The sequence below is a fragment of the Ambystoma mexicanum genome, chromosome 10, assembly GCF_040938575.1.
Source record: "Ambystoma mexicanum isolate Mex_15411 chromosome 10, UKY_AmexF1_1, whole genome shotgun sequence".
NCBI lineage: Eukaryota > Metazoa > Chordata > Amphibia > Caudata > Ambystomatidae > Ambystoma > Ambystoma mexicanum.
The window spans coordinates 334,784,482-334,809,592 of NC_090932.1; the positions used below are offsets into that span (position 1 = coordinate 334,784,482).

At 44.0% G+C, this 25,111-nt stretch overlaps 1 protein-coding gene across 3 annotated transcripts in view; it reads right to left on the reverse strand.

Annotated features, from left to right (window-relative positions):
* DDHD2 (DDHD domain containing 2) overlaps positions 1-25,111 on the reverse strand; it is a 2,155,663-nt gene that overhangs the window by 156,407 nt on the left and 1,974,145 nt on the right. For all 3 annotated transcript variants that reach the window (XM_069617940.1, XM_069617939.1, XM_069617938.1), the window contains exon 16: positions 4,988-5,156. In XM_069617940.1, the coding sequence (XP_069474041.1) occupies positions 4,988-5,156 (169 nt within the window). The remainder of the gene's footprint in view (positions 1-4,987; positions 5,157-25,111) is intronic.

Below are 25,111 nucleotides of genomic sequence, written 5' to 3' on the forward strand. Positions count from 1 at the left end.
CCTTCCCCAAGTTCATGAAAGTTCCACAAAAGTCTCAAGATTACCATTTCCCAGTTCAAGGCAATATAGATCCACACAATTCTCAGGGTTCCCTTCCCCAAGTTCAATGTAACACAGTTCAAACGAAAAGGGCCTTGAGGCTTCGCTCTGAAGACAACACTTGCAGTTCTTCAAGTCTCTGGGTTCCCTTCCCCAAGACTTTAATTCAGCCACTTGTACCTGCTTTTAGTCTTTTCCAAAGGTTCAACACAACTCTCGGTCAACCTGACCCTCCTTCTAGATGGCATTACCAGTTTGCTTACAATGCTTCTCCTTGGCTTGTTTCACAATGGCTTTGGTTCTCACAATTTAGGGCTCACTGGTCTAGGCTCAGTTATCAGACCACACGGCCCACCCATCACAGATCGCACAACCAGGATCCCTAGACTCTTCAGGCCACACAGGTTCTTCTGTACTTGACCCAATGTTCAGAGTCACATTCACTTAGCTCCTCTTTGTCGGCCTCTTGGCTTTAAGTGCAGTTGTATACTCTTCTGGCTTTTCCTAGTCAGCCTCTACGTCACAAAGTGACACACACCTTTTGCCAGTCTTTGGCCTTGTCTCACTGCATCCGTTCATAATGTTCACTTTATGGGAGTCTTATTCACACCCAAACCTTTTTATTGCACTCTTTCACACTTGCGCTCTTTTCTGTACATTACTTTCACATGGGCACTTTCCCTTTGGCAGTCATCTGCTATTTGCTTTGCCCATAAAGCTGTATTCAATTTAGTATTCAATATGCTTAATCTCAGGTTTTCATTGAGTTTGGTATTCAATATGCATAATTCGGATTGGTTTTGAGTTTTCATTCAGTTAGGTATTCATTATGCATAATTCAAATTAGTTTCAAGTTTTCATTCAATTCGATACTTTGTTTCATATGTGTAGCCCGCTAGGAGCGCCCCGGCTTGGAGTCGCTTTCACCCCGACACCCAACGGTCTTCGGCATTCCTCCCAGCGGCTCCTTCTGCTTCCTTCTGTTTCTCAGTTCGGCGTGCTGGCCTCTGCGAGCCCCGCTCTCATGCCAGGTGCAGTCTTGCACACACCGGCAACTCTACTATCTCTGCAGGTACGCAGAAGGCGTCCTGTCTTTTGTTCTACCCGCAGCTCCAGCTGCTTGTTCTCGCGCATGGAGGCTCCCACACCTGTGACAGCCCAACGACCCCTCTTCACCTTGGGCTCCACAGGTCCTCTAAGAATTCAGCCGGTGTCCTGGCCCCTTCTCAGGACCCACCATGGCTGCCTCCTCTCGAAAAGGGTCCCCTGCTTGTCTCTCCCACACAGGCCTCCCTGTTGCTCTCGCTGCTGTTCTCTAGTTCTCCATTTGTACACCTGCAACCACTTACTTGACAGGTTGCAGGTGTGAAATCTCAATTGGGCTTGCCTGGCTATAATTAAAGGGACATGCCTGACCCTCGCAGTTCTCTGCAAGCATCTTCCTCGACCCAGTACTACAATGGTGAAATGGAGTTTTAGTGTTCATTCCTCTCAGTTGCCTCTTCCTCGTCCCATTACTGTCAGAGGTAAAATGTGGGAAAATGAGGGGAGCTGGCTTACAGTAGCCTATAAAGGCTGGAGGAGGATTAAGTTGGTCTTCAATAGGGAAAGGGGATACCATGTCTCTCATGTGGGCACCCCACTCCCAATCCCCAAGGACCCTCATCCCAGGTGGCCCTCCTTCGCTTCTCCACCCCCAGGGTTGGATTCCAAAAGCGATTGCCTTTCCCTGGCCACCTGATAAGAGGATCCAGGGAGAGTAGGAGTGGGGATACCCTCAGGTTTCTCACAATGCCCACGGGGATGGAGGAAAGGGGATGGGACTTATGAGTATATGATATTATTGCTTGTCCAGCCCTTACCCAGTGCTGCTTTCCTAACCTCTGATAAGAGTTTTCTTATTCCACATAGGTTAATGCAAGGTTATGGTGTAGTTTCAGCCCATATTTTTTTTTAGCACCATCGCTTTAATATGTTGTACCAGTTTCGTGGCCCCAGGCAGAGCAGCCATCCACCCCCACTGTATAGGTACTGGAGCAGGGTATCTGGCTGTATCCAGATGGGATTGCATCTGATATGCGGTAACGAGGCCTCCGAGTGCAACCATTCATTGGCGACAACCAAGTGCGAAGCCCAAAAGTATTTCCGAATATTCGTAGCCCAATACTGCTGTCCCAGACGGAGCGGCAGATCTATAGGGCGATATGCGACTAAGAATTCTGCCATAACAATGTCCGTATGGAGGTTTCTATTCTTTTGAACTTGGTGTACGGGATGTCATAGGGAGCATTCTGCATGACATATAAAGAGGTTAGACCTGATTGATTTTACAAGTTCTCATTCTTATTCTGTACTTATTTTCAAAAGACAGTACTGATCAGCAATTCATCTGTGTGTTAAAGATTCGAATTTCCTAATAAAAGGGTCTACTTTCCTAATGAAGCACTAAAGTGCTGTTGCCTGAATTTCCTTTGTCTCATTCAAACCACTTTTTACAACTAAGGATACAGATAAGTATAACCTTGCTCAAGATACATCTCTACTGGTTGTCTAGACTCTAAGGATAACCATTCCTCTGGCGAGGGTGTGTTCTCAATGCTGAATCATTCAGACAGATGGATATATAGGGCAACATTCGTGGCTTTTTTAAGTGGCTCGCAGGAGCTTGCAGTTATTTCTGTCTTATTCAGTCTTAATTCTTCACCCATAATATTTATAGATTTATTTATATATGTTCTTTTCGATCTGACTGATTTAAAGCCCCAGATCCTTATTTAAAACACTTAAAGGTTCAGTATCAAATCTTGACCCTTAGTACCCATAAGCATGGACATAAGCAACTGCGACCCTTGAGGTCTCTCTTGCTGCCCCCCGTGGTCTCCCTTGCTACACTTAAAATTGAGGTTCATGGGCTGTGGCCAACAGCATTTGGCTCTTTGTTTCGGAAGTGGCTGGTTTTCTGATAGCTATAGTCAGTAAGATATCATTATCGTTTGGCTTTGGACGTCTGCTTGCATTCACACTGATTTGGTAAATATGGGCCTATAGGCACTGATATTAGCGATACATATGGTGATCCATTCTTGTATGAAATGTATATCACTTTACAGTGATATCGTAACCATATTTTTCGTAGTGTAGTTAGAAACAATGCTATGTGATGCCGCTTCCTGTTTTGTCGAGGGGTGAAAGGTTGTGTTCCATCGATTCCCGTGATGTCACTTTGGGGTGGGGTCAAATGACATCACTTCCTGTGATGTTATCAAGGGTCGTGTGATGTCACTACCACTACCCCTGGCGTTTTGGTGAAATGACGTCCCTGCCCCTAAGGCCCCTTTAGACTGCATGCTTCTGGCCACTGTCTTTACAGTTGGTCTTCCCTTCACATTTTTCTCTGGGGACCAACTTTGTTACTCATTATTGTTCGTATTAGTAGGCTATACTGTCTTGGGACAACCCGAGAAGAGATTTTTTTACAGAGCCATTCTCCTATTTGCTTCACTCTAACCGCTTTGTAGCATTCTTCTTCTTTTCCAGGGTCTCCCTTTGACCGATGTCTTAATGCTTGGTGTTGTTCCACACAATCAGGTGCAGCTAGATCAATAAGTACTTTTCTATCAGATTTGTTCAGCTTCTCCTCTTGCAAAGTGTTATTTATTGCTTCAACCATAGCAAGCACCCTTACCTTTATCCAATCCACAGATTGTTCATATGAGATTTGTTAGAGACTGAGGCATATCACTCACCCTATGCCCAATAACATTATCAAAGCAGATCAGTGTAGCAATGCTACATATTTCTCTAGTCTTACTAATATTGTCTCATTCAAGTGAAGTAACAGTTTCGGATAAGTCGTCACAGATAATATAGCCAAGTGATGCAATGATTTGTGCAGATTATATATTCCCCTTCCAGTCTCTCACAGCACTGTATGCAGTAGGCTGTCCCTCCATTTTTAAGTCAAATTGTGTGTGCGGTTCCTAGAATTCTATTCTGCCCCTTATATTGTTGGAAACATTAAGGTCTGATACCTCTATGTTACTTTGACTTCTGTAACAATTTCAAGCCGAACGGAACTAACAATTGTTTCTGATGTCCAATCAAACAATTCCACTGCACTATAGTTGTATTGTAAAGGGCTACAGCTTCTATTCGCACCTTGCTGTGATGCAATCCCTTAGAGAGCACTCAACAAGAACAATTCTTTACTGTAGAGCCTTGAAGAGGGGCAAGTTCTTGTAGATCAGTCGCCACAATCTCTTCAATCCATAGTTCTTTCTGTTCACTCTAGTACTGTAGTCTTTGGCTTCACATTCTAGCTGCAACACTTACCATTGTTTCAACTGTTTGGCCTGAATGAAACTGCAAAAAACCTGCTCCTTGCAACCCCCAGTGTATGCCATAGGATTATGTTTTCTCCCACAGTAGGTATTACAGAGTGCATGTTGTTTACCTTTCTCAGCTGCTCACACACACATATATGATCCCATCTACTCAGTTTCCAATAGCAAGGGGGGCGGGCAACAAAAAATGCCTTCATCTTAAGGCATTCCCAAATAGAGACACTACCTACCTTTTCTTGCAACCAATAAGGCTGGCAACTTTGGTGGAACTGTGTGGTGGAAGTCATGGGGGTTGTATAGCTGGGTTGAGAGATTGAAGAGTATCGAATGCCATGCATTATGTTTTCAGAAAATTATTTCATCCATTGAAAAGTAACATTTTCCAAATCTCATACCTAAGAACGATCTAAGGACAGGTTTGGCGAGCTCATATACTATTCCACTATTTCAGTCTCTGCACTCTAAAAAGAACTAAAGCAGCATAATACCTTAAAATATGGAAATGACCATCTACTGCAATTTTAGTGAAGCAGATCCACGAGAACAGTTTTAAAAACAAAGCAAAATGCATGTACTGAAGAGTAGTTTGTGTGTGGAGCTCTTACCAGTAGCAAAGGTGGCTTTGTAGTGCAAACAAATATTCATTAAAGCTTTCAATTGGCTTCTCCTGCAGCACATAGTCAAACCGCTGCCCTGCATTTAACATGCCAACATTTATCTCAGGAGTGTCCTCCTTCACTGGACTAGAGACCGGCTCCACTTTCACTTCAGGACCTGTGGAACACAAGGCAGTTAATTGGTTACCATAGCCAGAAATGTGTTTTTTTTTTTAAACGTTACTGAAAGAAGACCATATCTAGATCTGTAACATCTATGCGTTACTTGCCTTGGTTCAACTTAGCGTACACCACATTTAAAAATTGGAATAGCATTATCACATTCACTTGGACCATATTTCACAGCCTGTAAAATGCAAGGTAGATGAGGGGTTGGGTGTGTTCAAAAAAGATCTCTCCAGCATGCAGAAAATATACAGCATGGTTATCAGGCTATCCACGGACTCCTTATCCAGCAAGGACAAAGCTCTTCAAAACCCATTTAGAATAAGGTATAAGGAAAGACACCTTAGAATGAGTGACTATGTTCCAAGTTATATCTTTCTATTGGACTAAACCCAGGACTAATGGAGCACATGCTACCTATACTTAATACTATTGACTATACCATCAACAAACCAGAATTCTACTTTTCTGTCTAAAAAACCCTACTGAGGAACCAGATTACTATATCTGGAGAAACACGTGTCGATGGCAATAATATGAATTAAAAGCAATTTCCAGCAACAGTATATGTGAAGTAACATATATCAAGGGCACAATTAGTAATTTCTACTATTAGAACTCTGAAGCAATTTCTTGTTATAACTCAAACATGTGACGTAACATGCATTTGACAACTTAAAGGAAACATAGATAAATGTCAAGTATACATTTTCAACTTGCTAATAATTGTTAACTGACTTACTCCAACTACAAAGCGGAACAACAGCTTATTGAAAAGTGAACTTTTTGCAGAGCAACTGCTCATTGATACGTTAATATTTTTGTTGAAATTTGTGTAAATATAAACTTCCAACACCAAGCAGCTTCAATTTGATTTTCTTTTTTTTCATCTTACCAAATCTAAGGGCGCAGAGAACTACAAGGTGTTTTTCTATTCTTATCTATGTCAAAATGAGGTACTTGTCATCATGTAGCACTTGATAATGCATGTCCAAAAGAACTATAATAATCCACAGTTATTTGTTCGTTTAATTACCAATATTACTGTTGCCCAAATCAACACTAGTAAAGAAATACTCGTATATGAAGAGAGGAGTCAAAACCGCCTGTTGTTAAAAATGTAACCCCAGGTTATGAAATGTGCAGTACATTCATTAAATCGCTGAGCTCTCTTACCTGCAAACGGCCAGGATTTGGACTGTGAAACCCAAAGCACCGAGTTTTGCAAAATTCGGGATTGGGGGAGAAAACTTTAATCAAATACAAAGCAAAGGGCTGTTGAAATAGAACTCCACTCAACCCAGGACAGAATCTGTAATTTGCCATCTTTAAAATACCACTCCCCCGCGTGCGTGCATCCAAGGGTTGCAGCTTTTATAGACCAAATCAAATCTCTGCAAAGCAGCAGGATAATATGGATGGTCAGGCGAAACGTGCTCCCTCTAAAGGGAGGGATGAGCTGGCTGAACCCAGATAGGTCATGTGCGTGTGGTTTGGGCAGAGATGAAGATGTAATCACTGTTTTAATAATTTGCACCACACTTTACTAAAAATAATATTAGGACATGCACGGATGCTATGTTGATGTTTATGTTATGCAATGATGAAGATTTGTTATATGATGTTTTGTATTATGTAAAGGCAGCAATTAGAAGATTTACTGAAGTATGAATTTTGTATATATTAGTTTTGTTCCATTTTAGGAGTTATTAGTAATCCGTGTTCAGGGATACATTCTGAATACGCTTTTAGCTAACTTAATCAAATACTGAATTCTTACAGCAAACAATTCTAAATTCATACTGAGCCTTGTGGCACTAATGTCTTACTGTACAGTGAAGAGAGCGTTTGCTCTCTGATGATTAAGAGCTAATGAGGTGATGTGTGTTCTAACACTCCAGTTTTCCTTCGCTGCAGGTTAGATCTTTGGGGGGGGGGATTTTTCCACTGTCAAAAGCTTGCCGAGTTCCCCCTGCGTGATCCATCGTATTGGGGTTTGTGGATGCCCTTGTCTTTGTTTTGTTAGTAGCTGTCAGCCCTTGGGGTCTAGGAAGCTGTGGTTCCTGCGACGTTTTAGGAGACACTTGTGGAATGACTGATGGCAACTGCCATGTCCGGGATTAAGTTGAGCTCTGGGTTTCCTTGAATGGCAGGTCCGTTGGCCTGGGCGTGATAGTCATCGGCAATTGGCAAATCAATATTAGAATGAAGATGGACTTCTACTCCACCAGGAGGGCTCATGTTCTTTGTCCTGAAGGTCTACGGACTGGACGTGTGATGGTGCCGACTCAGGTAGGATATGGATGATTGCCGTGACCTTGAATATATTTGGCACCCCCACTCCAGTGAGAGAGTTGGTTGTGCCACACTGAAGCAGCACAGTGGGCGGAGCCAAAGAAGTCAGTGTTTATCTTACGCTTTCGCTAGCTGCAGGTGGCGGCTGAGTTAAAAGGGAAACGGCGCCGTAGGCGGCTTGGTCGATGGGGTCGTTCAGCGCTCGTGAGGGAGTCTGCACAAGCGGGGTCCCACCGGTTTCAACTGGGCCCTGAGGGGCAGAAACAGCTATGGGAGCCCCCCACTGGTCTGGCCAGGCAGATCGCCTGGAGGGGGCACCAGACTGGGCTGCAGGGACTCGACCAAGCTCCCCGAGACTGCTGGATCGGTGGCCTCCTCCAGCGTCTCCTCCAACTCCAAAGCCGACACGTGAATGTCGCACCCAGTGCAGGCAGGAAACGAGAACGGAGACACCATTGCTCCGCTGCGAGGACTTGTATACTCCGCTCTGGTAGGTAAGTTCAGCGTGTGGTTGTGGAGATCCTCTGGGAAATATTCAATGAGGGTGTGGTGGCTTCTCAAATGCCACCCTTCTCCCTCGTCGCAAGATTTGGTCGTTTTGCGAAGAGCATGAGGCTCCATAGCCACAATTGTCCATAATTATATTGCAGGGAACTGTAGGCCGTGCCAAAGTCTTTCTAAAGCTTTCAAATGTTATTAACTAGTTAGTGGTTGGTTGATAGCGAGGAGGTGGTGAAATACGGCTCTCGGCTCCCTCGAGTCCCGAGATCACTGCAGATCACTTTCCTCTCACTTTCCGCTCCGCGTTCCGTGCTGGGTGATGTTTAAGAGTCCTTCTGCTGGGCTCAGGACTCAGAGGCCCCTCCTTCGATCCAAATGAAAGAAAGTGAGGAGATACTGCAGGGCAACACGCAGGCACCACAGATAACTTTCCTCCCACTTTCCGCTCTACCCCTTATTCTTTGTATCAAGATGACATGCTCACAATGACATGCTGTATAAATAATGCAGTTTCAGTTTGAGCTGGATATAGAACGTGCACTCTTCTGGGCACACTGACAAGATCAGAAACTGCAGCATCATTTTAGAGTCATATTGTGGACAACATCGGTAATACATGGAGATTTGTTCACGCATTTTAACGTGAATCTTAAAACTTGTGAAATGACACGCATGTGTACGATGTGCTGTTCTGTACCATGAACATTCACAGATACAAGTAAAGGTGGGTCCACTCAGCCTCTCATCTGTCTGAGATTAGCTCAAAGCCATCACAGTACTTCAAGATATAGGATACAAATCACTCTGTAAGCACCAAGTCATTATCATTAGCTATTGAAACCTTTTATCTGTAGATTTAATTCAGTCTTTGCTAAAATAACTAAGTCGATTGAGTTTAGGTTGCATAGAAACAAAGTGTGTACGGGTAGTCCATAACCCTCTTGCTGCTTTCTCCTACGATATTCATAACCTCAGTTCCGGAAAAGTAGAATTTCAGTTAAAAGCCCAGAAAAAAGGAATGGAAGCCATTAAGCAAGGATCTCGCCAGCCTGGATAGACCTCGCCCCTCGTATTCATGCAATGGATTCCACACCGCAATCCCAATCTCAACTCGAATGCCAAACCTGAAAGAATTGGGGAATAGCCGGTGGGGCATATGTGGGATGGGCGGCATGGATTTCCAGCCTAAGACTCACAACTGTGTATAACTTACACTTACTGGTATGTCCTGACGCACTTCCTCCACTCTCTTGGGATACATTGTCAAGCACCCAAAAAACACATTAGTGGGAATGAAAACAAGATACTCTATTTAGTCAAAAATGTCCTTGAACAATAACTGCCCAAAAATGGTATTGGAGGTGGTTTCTAAGGAGCAATTATTCCAAAAAGCATCTTGTGCAGTCACTCTGCAGATCACATTCAATACGTGTGCCGTTGAATGCCAAATAAGTGGTAACACTTCCATATTTTTGCGAGATATTCAATAGAAATTATCAGATTGTAATCCTTCAATTTCCTTTCTAAGTCAGGCACATATACCACCTCGAAAGTCTCAGGCAATCCATTCATACCTATATTCAGACAATATTTTAAGACCAAATTTTGTATGTCGAGAAACCATGTACTCCGCCCACAGCATTCACTGTGGTACATAGTTGGGCTCAAAAATCTTCCTTTCTCTCTCAAGGTCGCTAAAGCGTATATTTCCCCGGAGTTGTTTACACACTGCCAGTACCCATAAAATATTTAAGGAGGGGAGGCCAAGTTCCAATCAGATAGCTTCAACCGGAACTGATGGCGGTAGACTTAACAGAGATCTAAGAAGCTTACCCTCAAGTTTCTTGAGCCAACCCACCGAGCCCAATGGGTGCGTTTCCAGAGCATACAAAATCCCTGGCACAACCGATGCAAGGAGTTTAGCCTCTATGGATCTTGCACCTTGTCTGTCAATAACATTTTTAATTGACAGCCATTTTATCCATGCCCTGGAAGCGGTCTCATTTGCATGGCAAGTGCTATTTGGTCTGAAGGAAATGTGCATACCTAGATATTTATAGATCTCAAGTTGTTCCAATCTTAAGCCATCCAGTCGCCACGTAAACCCCTTTCCCTGATAGGCCCTTTTACCGATAGACATAATCTTCACCTTTGCGATATTTATACGAAGGCCATTTAGATCAGCATATTCTTTCAGGCAATCCAACGAACGTTGGAGGCCCATAGGTGTGCAATCAAATATAACAGTATCGTCTGCATGGGTGATATATTGAATCTTCTTACGCCCAAATCTCAGAGGATAAATTTGTAATACCTCCAATACAGAAACAAAGTCGGCTAAGTATTGGTTGGACAACAATGGCATTAAGACACAACCCTGCTTAAGATCAACATTAGTATGAAAGGGTTCCGTGAGGGCACCATCTTCAGAAAGTCTCACCCTTACCACTGTGTCACTATGCAGCAACCTAATAAAATATAAAAGTTACGACCCTATGCTTCATCCACTTAGCTTGTCCCACAGTGTTCCCGTATCTACAGAGTCAAAGGCAGAGCTGATATCCACAAAAAACATATAGAGATTTGAGCCAGGATCTCGAAGTGTGTCAGAAATTAGCATAAGCAACACCCAGATAGCATGACTGGTGCTATGGTAATTCCTAAAACCCAACTACGTCCTTAATAAAAAGGAATTTAAATCAGACTGTGTGACAAGCAGCTCCTGTAGTAGGCAAGAAAATATCTTCGAGCTGCTGTCCAACATGGCCAATAGTCTACATTTATTTGGATTCAAGCAGGGTCCTTTTTTATAGACCGGGATCAAAATGGATTCCAACAACAGAGGTGGGGAGGAGGAAGCGGACACGTTCATTGCCTGGAAACAAATAGTAGCGACACTGTCCGGATCTGACCAAGCAAGCCAGGAGGAAGGTGGCCGTCCAGGTGGGGGTGGGGGGTGGAACGCTTTCAGAAATTAAATGAGGAAGGTTGAAATGTTTGGTAGGCTCGGGGGGTGAGGGGTGAGAGTGGGGGAGAAAATACAACATGGAACTGTACGAGAGAATTCACATGTATATTGGTTGCTACACTGTATGGTGCATATGTTGGGAAATAATATTTTTAAATGGATTCCAGCCATATGGGGGCGGAGGGGAAGACAGCCCGTCTCACACACACACACGCCAGAACAACGTCCTCAACAGTTCTGCCCAATATTGAGGGTTGTTCTTAAATAGCACATTACAAAAGCCATCTGGACCCAAGGCCCTAGATGACTTAGACTTCAATATTATTGAGGTAATATTTGCCTTCTGCACATGGCAACAGACCTGAGAGACAATTTTAGTGGCATATGGTACATATGCTTGGGTGTCAGTTGTCAACCAATAGGTTTCAGCAATGTATATGTATATAAAATCAATACTACTATACTAAGTTCCATTTGACCAGGTCACCACTGGTTTCCTAGTAAGCAATTGTAAGTCATATTCCAAAAGAACTTCGCGCCAAGCCTGTCCTTCTGACCAGGCAAGAGAACCTCGCCCTTCCCTCAATACTCCCCCCAACGGGAGTGAGCAGTCTACATTGAAATCCCCTCTAAGTATGACACCCACACTGGGATGTCTACTAAGGAGCAAAGAATCTCTGGGACTGCGATCAGGAGGTTCTTAGTAACATCATCACCCGGGGGCAGGGGGTTCATACAGAATTCGCACCAGCAATAAGTCAGGCCACTGCAGGTTATTGGACAAACACACAAAAGGTTGTTATGAATTGGTCTATCACAAAATTCAACTAAATCATATCCAGCATTCGCTCCAATGCAGAGGCCGACTTTAGGGCGTCCCTTCTGAACCGGGGCATTCAGGCTATAAACCGTGCTGTAGCCATCCAGGTCAAAAGGAGAAGTCATCCAGGTTTCCTGCAAAGTAAACACCTAAGCCCCAGTCAGACGTAGTAAACCACTCTGATTCTGAAGTAATGAGTTGAACCCTGTTCTGTTCAAAGACACTACTTTAAACGTTGCCGTGTCTTGTAGAAAAGGGGCTCAGCAGAGACTGTGCACATATGACCAGCAACCTTCCATCCTCAGGGCATTTACCCTATAGCCTTCACTCTCACGTTCTTCAAGCTGGCAGTCATAAGCACACAATACCCCTTGACTCTGTAGGTAATTTTTTCCGAGCCGTCGGGCGAAAGCCAGTTAGCTGAAAGCCTAAGGAGGGAAGTGCTTGTGCATGTTTGCAGATTCGTTCTATTACAAAAGATGAGAAGAAGGAGGCAATAACCCAGTTTGAAGCACTTGTTATGTGTGGTAGTTCTAGTGAGTCAATATCTTTAGTAGTTATTGGGCAAAGATCGGGAATCTGGACTGTGCACTGGATATAGCAACCAATTGAGAGATGGTTTCGCCAGGTCTCCCAGGGGAGGTGGAAGCTGAAACAAGAGATGCACAACTAGCTTTCGATAGTACCCATTTGTCCATCGGGCCCTGTAACAGGACCCTCCTTGTTTCACCATCTCCAGTGTCATTAATCACCATATAAGGCCCCGTTGTTGTAGGTGCCGATTCTCGTTTCAAGCCTTCTTCTGATTCCTATTTGTCAGACTACTTTTGCCAGATTTCATTTTTGCTTCCAGAGACTGAGGTGAATTTAGCATGGATTGCTCAGTGCGCAGCGCCATTAAAGCCTGACCCTGGGATTCAGCCGATACCCTAACAGAACCTGCACATTTCTCTGTCATTTCCACTGAATTGGGTGCACTTAGGTTTTTAACCACTGAATTTGCACTTGGAGGACAGAATATGTCCACAACCCCTAAATCAGGAGAAGCCGTTTCAGATGTACATGTTACTATGTGATCCTCTTTAGTGCAATGGAACTATACAGGCTTCCCAGTGGCCTTATTTTTAGCACCCCCGACTGCCAGATATGATCATCATTATCGGTGGTAGAGACCCCCAAAAATTCATCAATTACTTTCCCCACAAAGGACTTTAGAACCCCTTGCTCTTCAGCTATGCTCGAGCATAGCTGCAACAGAGCATCCATTTTAGAGTCCAAGTTGGTAATTTTTGCCATACAGCATTCCTTTAACATGGTAGATTTCCCCCGATGCTCAGGATTATAAGGGGTATCATCTGCCTCCATTTTGCCATCGCTTGAGGAGAAATCAGTTCGGAAAGAAGATCTTGCAAGTCTGGTGTAGCCGAAAGGGGAGAGCCAATCACTTTGTTATAGTCGGAATTTAGTGGGCCCAAAGAGTTGTGTCGCAGATTTAAGCAGTAATTCAAAAGCGAGCCATTGTAGACAATGTTGGAAAAAGTTTCTTGGTTGCATACAGTCTCCTTTATCACAGGACAAGCATTTTCCACAAAGCCCGCACTTAGTTCGATACATGCAGACTCCAAAAATGTGGTCATCTTGGGCTGAGTGGATGCCTGTGCACCCAAGCAGTCTTTTTTATGCTTTTTTTGGGCAGGGGGCAGAGGGGGAGAGGCACCCTGATCACACTTGCCTGTGGCTTCATTTCTAGGGCCTTTACCCTTTCGTTGAGCAGAACTGCATAGACAATAAGTATGGAGTTTCAGGTTTGGCATGATTATAAATGCAAGAGGATGAGAGTGGGCAGACTTTGCACCAAATTGAAACAACAGATGGCAAAGACAAGGGGGTTTAACACTCACAGTGGCCCGGCACACGTTGCCCATGACCCGCAGAACTGCAAAACTGCAATGCCTACACTTAAGCCTTCATGTCTGCCTTTGAGCGCTTTTGCGCTGGAAATTGTGTTTTGAAGCCAGTGGCAGTCAGTAGAGCTAGCCGAACTCACCGACCAAAGCAAACAATGATGCAAACAGGATCCTTGCTAAACTGCAATGCCTACTCTTGAGCCTTCACTTTTGCCTTAGATTGTTTGTTAGTTTGAATTTGTGCTCCGTTTAAATCACTATCAATGGATCAGCAGGCTGCTCCATCCACAAAGCAAATCCGTTTATATCAAAAGTATTTGTAAATATAAAACAATTCAACTGTGTACTGCATCTTCAGTTTGAAATACAACGTAAAGTTACTGGATTTCATGGAGTGCATAGCCATGAACAGAAACAAAGTGCATTTTAAAACTCATTTGGAAGACTCTGTTTAAATTTGAAGTTCAGCCATTTGAAAAAGTGAGCTGGATGTGGAGAACAAAATAGACCAATTCATAATGTTAATCTTATGTAACAGGCTGCTGATTGGCTATAATTATTGTGTGTGTTCTCATGGGAGGAAACCCTAGACAATCTGTTTGTCATTTGTACTGCTTATTTTTGCAATCAATGGGACGTCTATGAGAAGCAGATGCCAGGCAGTTTACAGGTTTTGAAGATGGGCGGTCAGAGCTTTGCTGTGGCCTGGCTCAAATTTGAGAAGAAGACCCACCTTACATTTCAGGATTGACATTTTCAATGTTAATTAGTGAAACCAGTGGAAGGTCAATAAGAAAAGCACCTATTGATGAGTGGCAAAGATCAATGCTAGAGATTAAGGTACTGACACCCACCAGGGGCCAGATTATCTAAGATTTGCACTGGATCTAAAAAGCGGTCAAATGCTTTGATAACACAAAATGGAGCAAACAAGTTTTGTCACAATCCATTTTACCTGGATTGCGGAGTCGGTGCAGAGTAATTGGAGGAAGCGAGGTGCACAGTACTATGTGTTTCTATGGACCTGGTTTGGGCATGTGGAAGTCTTTCCACCATTTCAACCTTGCCAGAAGGAAGCGTTAAACTCTTAATCAGCCCGACCCCACGGAGTGGCGCAGAGTCAGTGCAGTCATTGGAGTCTGTGGAGGCTCTGGTGTCTGGTGTCCTAGTGAACTTTCCGTGATCTAGTGATTGCGTGCTTCCCTTCCTTTCAGACAATCCATTTGAAGGTATACCTTGCAATGGCCGAGGCACAGCATCTGAAGGAGTCTTCGCCGACGCCTTTACACTAGCCAAGTCTGCAGCCGGGCTCTCCGCAGTCCTCTTAGCAATCCTCGCAGCCGCTGACACGATCCCGGCTAAGACGACGAGTGGCCGATCTGGGAGCCGCCCTGCCCAGTACCGCCTAAGCAGCTGAAATTGAGAGCGGAGCACACCGTACATCAAGTAAGCAAATCCGTCAGCTGTCTGCGTGAGCTTGCTAATGGCCTCGGCCGGTTTAATTGTGCTAATGACTTGGACAGCAGGGGGTGTTTTACCTGCATTGATGTTTGTAACACCCCTAAATATGTGCCTAACAGCTCGACACAAATTTTGAATGGTTCATGTAATCTGCAGTGTGCTCAGCTAAGTAAATACAAAAGCAACTGTCCCGTCACACAGCGTGATTTGGAATTCAATAATGGCGAGTTTAGCCTGGATTCTATTGGGCGGAGAGAGCTTCTCCCCGGCGCAGTGGGAGCTTCTGCAGCTCCTTCAGTCTCGCCAAACTCATTTTTGCAGCCGGCGTTGCCATCCTTTAGGGTGCTAGCATGGCGTGCCGAACAGAGCAGGATGATCCTGCAACGCGCTCATGACGCGACACCATGTTTAGCGCTCAATAACACGGACAAAGCCTCAACGCAATTTGACATCTTCTCTTTAACTACTTGTCAACGTGTGGTGAAAGTATACAGAAATAACAATTAAGCGATTACGCAGTCCCTTCCGAACTCACCACTGAATCAAATTGAGATCGAAGTTGACTTTAATATTCCATCATCAAATGGAAGACGTCAGTCCTTAGCTGTGGCTGACAAACTAATCCTAGACTTAATGCAATTGAACAAAGATAGGCAAGAAATCGATAAGAAGTGAATGCCTTGAAGTTGGAAGAAGTATGGAAGGAACCACTGCTCCTTTGCCATCCAAACTGGACAATGATTCGACTGTGCAAAAAAGAGCGCACAAGCAAAGACGTGTAGATACAAGTTCTTCCCCTACATTAATTTGTTCTCAAAAGCGATATAATCAATATATCAGTTCTGTGGAAATTGTCATAAGCTACCTTCAAAACCTGCCCTCCGAATCTCAAAAGAATGTTGGGACCAAACTTCAAAAGCGTGTAATTGTGGGTAAAGAGACTGGAACCAGTGAGACATCTTCTGATGAGTCCACGTCGGATTCTTCCTTCATTGAATGCCTTTTTCCTAAAATCAGACGCACTGGATATAAATGTAGGACGTCCAAACTTGATTTGAAAACAAATGCTAATGAAATAGCTAAGCTAATTACACAAGACCTACAGCCATTCTTATGTCAAGTGTGGCTATTGCAGTTGCTCCGTACCTTAAAATGTACGAATATCTCAGTGAAAGCACTAAAGATCTAACTACGTTGACCGCTCTTGTGAATTCGAAATTAGTAGATGTGGAATGTGAATTGAACATGTACAAAATGAAGCCCCTGAATGATCTTAAACACATTGATTGCAATTTAAAAAATCTGATAGAGCGTGGTCAAAACAACAACGAAGACAAAAAACGATTTGCTCAAGTGGCTCGCGAAGCAATGGGATTACTTAAATATCATCAGAATAAGCACACGCCATCTTGTCAAACTTGGTTCCCCGATCAGAGTAGCGGTAAGCGGAACTATATCATTCACACCTTGCATGACCCCGAACAAAACGGAGACGGGGGAATCTGAGTATCGTGAAGGAGTCTCTTTTTCAAGCGCCTTCAACGTGTGGTCAAACTACGCTTTCCAATGCAAGCGTTCGTAAACGAGACAGTACATCTCAAATCGTTACCGACCTCGAACAAGACAAAGATGGTAAAAATCCAGGACCATTGCTAAATGCTCGCCCACGAGTATTTAGGGAAAGATGTAAAAAAATAAAACGAACACACTTGAGAACTCTGTGTCAACAGATTGTCCCGCTGCTGGTGATAACTGGAGCCAACCTATCTTTGTGGAGGAAAATCAATCTTTACCCTCCACATCTGCCAATGGGAAGGAGTGATTGGAAATCCCACGTCTATGACCTCTAATGATAGTCTTGCAAATAACCCTAATGAGGGAGTGTTTTCTATCTTTACATCCAAGTCTAACGCTCCGAAGCGTCCTTCAAGCAAGCAACTTAACATTAAAAAATCAAAAAAACAAATGAAGAAGAAAAACAGAACAACAAATAACTCGCGTACATTTTTAAGAAACATAAAAACGGTTAATCTTACAGTTAACGCTGAGCGTTTGTTCAAGACTATGATGGAGCCTAAGGCGGATAAATTGACCGAAATCTCAGCTGAGAAGATAATCAGTATAGATATATCTACTAGGGACAAGGCCACATCAGTTGATCTAACTAATCTTTCCACCTATGAAGACGAGGAGGAACTGCAATCTGAGAGTCCTTAAAATTCCATTAACTCTCACTGCGACATCATAAAGCTCATAGAGGCGGCTCGAGAGACAGATTGTGGTCTCAAGACAGCATCTAAAAATTCCTCCAGTCGTGTGTGCCGTCTTATACTGCCTAAAGAACCTGTAAAGGCTAAATCTACGAACAGTCAAGACCAGAGTGCTTAATGGCATTACCCCGGGGGTATACCACCTTGTCCAACGTGGAAAAGAAACTTATCATGCTCTGTGCTTGATTACATATTTGTATCTGTAAATATAGCGAGTAACATTGTGTCACTGCAGGTACAACAAATGTCAGAGAGTGTCCATAACTTAGTAAAGGTCCGATTCGAGGTACCATCAAGATCAAAAATTCAACAATGGAAACATTTGGTGGCGGTTGATTCGAACAGAGGAAGACTCCAGATTAAACCTGATGATGTAAACTCCTTAACCAAAGGCTATTGTGATAACATGAATGACAACAGTGTGGAATATTTTCATCTGCTGGAACAGTTTGAGGAGCATTCTCAGTTCCTACATAAGCCTGTGTTTAAGCCCAAGCACGTCTATGACATTCAGATAGCTAGTAGGAAGCGAGACATGCGTAGAGAGCTGAGACAAATTATAACTTTAAGTAGGACCTCTTACTCGGCTGAAAGGAAAGAAATCAGACAAAAATTTAAAAACTGGTTAATCGTCCATAAAAGTGCTGTGGAACAAGATGTAGAAGAAATGCTAAGGTGTTTATCCAATAAAAACTCATCTGAATTCTGGAAGACTATCAATCAAGACAGATACATGCAAAAGGCTCTACAAACTAATATGGTCACTGAGAAACAATGGATAATTCACTTTGGAAAGTTGTATAAAAAAAGGAGGTGAAATAAAAGAACCATCACTGCCAGTTGTAGATCATTGCCCGATTGATTTTGACAAAGATGATATCCTAGATACCATCAAGACGATTAGCTCAACGAGGGCACCAGGCCATGATGGCCTGTCATTTTCGTTTTGAAACAGAATCCGGTGCCCGGGCAGAGTTCTGTAATATTTTGTTTACAAAGATAGCCTTCGAGCGATCAACACCGGCCTCGTGGAAAAGGGCAATAGTTGTACCTATTTTCAAGAAAGGCAACAGAGCGGATCCGTTGGATTATCGTACAATTTCATTACTTGATGTCTTAGGTAAAATACATGCAACCCAGCTGCAACACCTCCTTACCTCATGGATAACAAGAAGCCAACACACTGATTTTCATCAGTCGGGCTTTGTTCATGGTGTGGGATGTGGTTTAAATCTGTTCCTTACCAATTGCCTAAAAATGGAAGCAATAAGAAAAAGCTCTAAAATATATCTCACATTTATAGATCTATCACATGCGTTTGATAGTGTTGACAGGGAATTACTTTGGTCTAAACTTGTGAAATAGAACTGTCCACCTCGCCTGCTTCTTGCAATAAGAGATCTGCATCTCAACACCTCAATTCAAGTCTGTCTAGACTGAACTGGAAATCTATCTGTGCCCATTAAAACATTGTGAGGGGTTAAACAGGGTTGTCCATTGGCAGCAGTAATATTTAATCTATTTTTATCTGATATTGGAGAAATCTTTCAAAGTCTGTCATCTTTTCCTCCTAAAATACACGGCTCTCATGTAAACTATTATATGCAGATACCCTTGTTTTGTTGGACGTGACACCAATAGGCCTGCAGAGTAAATTAACTGCACTGGAAGATTATATCACCTCTAATGGGTTGGATATTAACCTGAACAAATCCGAAATACTCATAGTTGAAGACCCGAGAAGACAAAGCCCGCACAGGGGTGACATTTCAGTGGCCCCTCGAGGAACAACCCATCAGATGTGTGACCAACACAAGATATCTGGGAATGATTATTAGCTCCAGTTTGAATGATGCTCCCTGGGTGATGATCCTAAAGGCCAAATGCAAACAACTTGCAGGGCAAGCCATAGCCGTGAACAAAAAATGCAGTAAATTTTGGCTAAAGCCGAGACTGAAGTTTTATAATCAAAAGGCAGTTCTGGAAATGATCTTTGGAGCGGAATGTGCATTGGGATGTTTCAGCTAACTTGTGGGAAACCGTGGAAAACATCTTTTGTTTTAAGGTTAGCTCAGGGGACCCCAAATGCATGCATCCGCTATGAACTTGGGCTGCTATCCATTAATGCTAAAGTTTGATAATTTATCGAAAAATTATAATGAAGAATGGTCCGCCACAATTTGACATTTTCAAGAACCCTCACAGCGGCCCCGATGATAACATTCTCTCTGTCTGGGCTGAACGTTGCGAGAGTTTGTTAAGTAATTGGATTGGACTGGATTGTGTCAGATTGCCTTGATAAAGACCCTCAGGGGTTGAAACACGTGTCGGCTGACCTTCACACACCAGGCAATGGGCCTCATCACGAGTTGGGCGGTAACGCCGGCGCTAATATAGCTGGCGCAATCTGCCCTACCGCCAAACCCACTGGCGCTTAGCACCGGATCAAGGGTTTGGCGGATTTGGAATTCGGCATTCCCCATTGAGCCCATTTGGGAATGCCCCATTCCCCATTGGGCTCAATGGGGAAATGTTGCGCTCATACCGCCGGCGGATTTCTCGCCGGCGGTATGAGCGCAAATCTTCGGCGGATTTCCCCCCAGCTCAGAGCTGGGGAGAAATCCGCCAAAGCCCTGATTTGGCGGACCCTTAAATCCAGTGGTAATAGTACTACTGCCGGATTTAAGGGTTACCACCAAACTCGTGATGAGGCCCAATGTGTCTAAACCTCATTACAATGCAATGAAAAACTTTCATGTAACAACCACAGCAGAAACGCCTGAGATCCTTTCATAAATAAGGGTCCGAATACTTATCCTGCAAGGTAACCAGGACGTTCTTCTGAAACTATTATTTGCACAGACTTTCCTATTGGATAAAATCGAATGTTATTTATTCGAAAACATTAACAAAAATGTGATTACGTTGGATTGGTTGTGGGTGACAGTGCGAAATAGGCTTTGTGCTGTTTGGTTTTTGTTGTACACCCTAATTCTTTCTATATTTTTTGTATGGCTTCCTTCATATGGTAATGTATTTTTAAATCAGTTATGGATTGTGGTTTTGATTTTTTCTTGTGTTTCTCTTTTTAAAGGTTTGTAATAAACCAACTAAAAAATAAATAAATTACCTAAAACCGTTTGCTCTAGTTAAAAAATTAATAAGACTGTTTATTGCACTACAATTGCTGCATACCATAAAAAAGTTGTTTAATATATTCCTTTTCATGTTACGCAGCAATCGTAGTAAATACATCCTGGTGTTTGTTTCAGCCCTGTGACCTGTGGGCCCGTGCCCAGGAGCAGGCCCTTGCATCCCCTCACTCCCCCGCACCCCTTCCTGGATCCCCAGTCCGCCCGCCCGCCTCCCGACCCGCCCTCCCTCCCTCCCATTGGTGCATCCACACTTCATCACCGGTCCTCCCAGAGCAGCCCTCTGCCCGGCAGCCCCCAGCGGCTAAGGGCCCCAAGGCCAAGGGCGACTCCAACAGAGGTGACTCCAGGAAGTGTCAGCAGGTGTCCACAGGGGAAGCCAACCCAGTGGCCAGTCGTCAACCAGCAACTACAAGGACCAGTAAGGTAGGGGGACTGGGGTCGGGAGAGGTACAGCCTTACCCTAGATATCTGGCCTCGTCGCCCCAAAAGGCATTGATAACAGGGCCGCCGTGCCCAAATTGCATTGTCTGTTCTCCAAACTGCATTGATAGCAGGGCCGCCGTGCCCAAACTGCACTGTCTGTTCTCCAAACTGCATTGATAGGCTTCTCTCCCACTATACAGGTGTCTCAAACTTAGCAGGGCCGCCGTGCCCAAATTGCATTGTCTGTTCTCCTAACTACATTGATAGGCCTCTCTCCCACTATACAGGTGTCTCAAACCTAGCAGGGCCGCTGTGCCCAAATTGATTTGTCTATTCTCCAAACTGCATTGATAGCAGGACCACCGTGCCCAAATTGCATTGTCTGTTCTCCAAACTGCATTGATAGCAGGGCCGCCGTGCCCAAATTGCATTGTCTGTTCTCCAAACTGTATTGATAGGCCTCTCTCCCACTATACAGGTGTCTCAAACCTAGCAAACCATATTACATTGTATCATATTCAGACTGCATTAATAGACCCGTCTCTTAAACCTAGCAGGGCTTCAATGCCCTGACTACATCAAGGAAGTAAGCCCTAGCTGCGCCCCTCAAAGTCATTACAGGGCCAGCATGTGCCCCCCCCTAAACATACATGATTAGCTCACCACAGTGAACCACGCTCAGGGAGACGGAGACTAAAGAGAGCCACTGTTAAAACCCAACTATACAACCCTTAACTCCACCCTTACACCCCGACCGAGACAACAACAAGACTAAAACAACTCGGAATCGTACAATGCCGCGCAAACGACCCACCCAGAGGGAAAGAAGAGAAGAAAGAACAAACACTCCGAAACTGCAACTAAGAACCGCAACAACAGAACACACCCCCACAGACAGGTTCAAAAATCGGACCAACACTGAAAGAAGAGACAAATCCCTCTACCTAACTCCATACCTCGCTGAGAACTGCTCACCAGATCGAACCAACGCAACGCCAAAACCAACTACATTAAACAACCTAACAAAATCACAAAGAAGAAGGACGAACCCCACCAGATACAACAAGCACACAACTGAAGCAATAACACCTTACATCACCAAAGCAAGAAGAACCCCCAACCCACAACCACAACCCCTGGAAGACGAACCAGATGAAAACAAAAACCCTAGACTAAACCTAGAACTACTACTAGAGGACGCCGACAACCTGAAACGTGCTCCTGAACAAGATCAGAGAACGACCCTAACAAAAAAAGCCAAACCAAACTACGCCTCTAAACTCCACTGCAATCTAATAAATGCAAGATCCATGTCAAAACACTCTACACAGATCTTCGACCTACTCGACGACAACGGCATTGACATCCTCTTCATCACAGAAACTTGGCTGGACGACAACTACAAAATCACACTCCAAAGCTACCTTCCAGCAAACTTTAAATGCCTTCAAATAAACAGGAAAAACAAAAAAGGAGGAGGCATCGCAATAGCATTTAAAGAACAGCTAAAAATAAGAACAGACGAACCACTCAACATCCTCAACTGCGAGTCCATGGTCATACACCTAACAACCAGCCCAAAAACCAACGTCACATTCATCCTGGTGTACAGACCCCCAACTTATGATGCATCCTTCGTCGACAACTTCATAGAAGCCATAACCAACATAGCCATCAACCACGAACACCTAATCATACTGGGGGATTTCAACATCTGGTTCGAAGACAGTCATGCCAACTCCCAAAACTCACTGATTGAACAACTCGCCACCATGAAACTACGACAACTAGTAAAAGGGGCAACTCACTTGGCAGGACACATCCTGGATGCAATTTTCGCCAAGGAAAAACCACGGCACCGCCAATACAAATACTGTGGAGCGACCATCTCATCATCCCATTCGTAATCACTCTGCCTACTCAAGACTGCATCCAACTTACTAAACTCACAACCACCACAAAAAGAAACTGGAAAGACGTCAAAAAAGGCAACCTATTCGAACAACTGGAGTTAACCAAGCACTCAACAACAGAACTAGACCTAGCTGACCTAGATGGGAAAGCTGAGATATTACACAAATGGATTGCAGACACAATTGACAAGATGGCCCCAGAAAAACCATTTTCACCATCAAAAAAGAGAGCAATGGCAAAATGGTTTACCCCACTACTAAGCACCATGAAAAAAGAAAACAAAAAGATGGAAATGGAATGGAGGAAAGATTACAACCCAGACAAAAAAACACTGTTCCAGAAGCAAATTCGCACCTACAAGAAGGAAATTCAAAAAGCAAAGAGAAGGCATTATGATGACAGAATCACAAATGCCACCAACACACAAAAAGAAATGTTCCGCATCATTAAAGAAATGAGAAACCCACCAGGCTGTGACAACACCCCAACCCCCTCGGAGAAACTATGCAACAACCTTGCAGACCACTTCAAAAAAAAAATCTATGACATCCGACAAACCATCCAACAGAGGCCAACCAGCAGCGACATACAACCAAACGAACCTAACTTAGAACCGCAGCACAAACTCAATAACTTCCCTGAAATATCAGCAGAGGCATTCGCAATGCTAGTAAAACACAGCAAGAAAGCGGGCTCACGGATGGATCCCTGTCCCCCGGACATCTACAAATCAATCCTCACACAAGGAACGTCAGCAGAATACTTCAGAAACCTTCTAAATCTATCACTGGCAACAGGAACCGTACCAAGGATCTTCAAATTGGCTTACATCAAACCACTTCTGAAAAACACAAGCGGGGATGTAGATGATCTCTCCAACTACAGACCAATCTCCAACATCCCCTACCCGGCCAAACTCCTCGAAACCTACGTATACAAACTAACCCAAGAATAGGTTGAAGAACACCACCTGCTAGACCAAGCTCAAGTCGGCTTCAGACCCACAAGAGGTACAGAAACAGCACTACTATCCATCTGGGATGACCTAAAAACAAACGCAGACTCCAACACAACATCAGCCCTTATTCTGCTCGATCTCTCCGCAGCCTTCGACACAGTTAGCCATGACACCCTAACCAAAAGACTATAAAACATGGGCATAACAGACACAGCGCTACGTTGTACTAAATCATTCCTAGCAGACACAACTGAAACCGTTTGGATCAAACCCCTCAAATCCACCCCACGAGTCAACGACTGTGGAGTACCACAAGGATCCTCACTATCACCACTGTGCTTCAACATCTACCAAACCCCAGTTATCAGAATCTTCAAGAAACACAACATCAAATGCTACAACTACGCAGACGACACTCAAATCATCTACAAGATCGAAGACACCCAAGCCGATCATTCAAACTTAACCGACTGTCTAAAAGAAATCTTCATATGGATGAATGCCAACAACCTGAAAATCAACTCAGGAAAAACAGAAATCATGGTCATATCCAAAGACCAAGTAAGGAAACCGCCATCCCGTGGCCAACGGAAATGGGATCTGCACCATCACCATCTAAGGTAGTAAAAAATCTGGGAGTCCTGATGGACAACACTCTAACCTTAGAACCGCAAATAAACGCAACAGTCAAGAAATGCTTCTTCCTCCTCCACACGGCAAGAAAAATACTACCTTTCCTCTCCTTTACACACAAAACACTCACTATCGTCGGCCTCATCATGTCAAGTATCGACTATGCAAACAGCCTCTACCTCGGTATACCGGAATACCTACTGAAGAAGCTACAACGGATCCAAAACACAGCAGCCAGACTACTCCTGAAACTATCCAGTAGAGACCACATCACCCCGGCCCTAAAAACAATACACTGGCTCCAATCACCACACAATCGGAAATATGGACACTAGCAGGTGCGCTGGTCATGCGGGTGGGGGTGAGGAGCATGCAAAGTTATTGAGGGAGCGGACGGAGGGGACAGCTAAATGCTCAAGCGGCCTCGAATACAAAACGGGCACGTACCTTCTGAGGCACAGGGTGCGCAAGCACCCCGTCGTGTAAGATTACACGAGCCCAACCGGTCAATCCAGGATAGAGATACCAACTAACCAATACCACTAACAATTTCCTTCTCTGCATAGACCTCCCTCTTTCAGAGCCGCCAGAGTGCCAGGGGACCACTCCGGTGGTGATAGTGCGTGGTAGAAATGTCCTTTA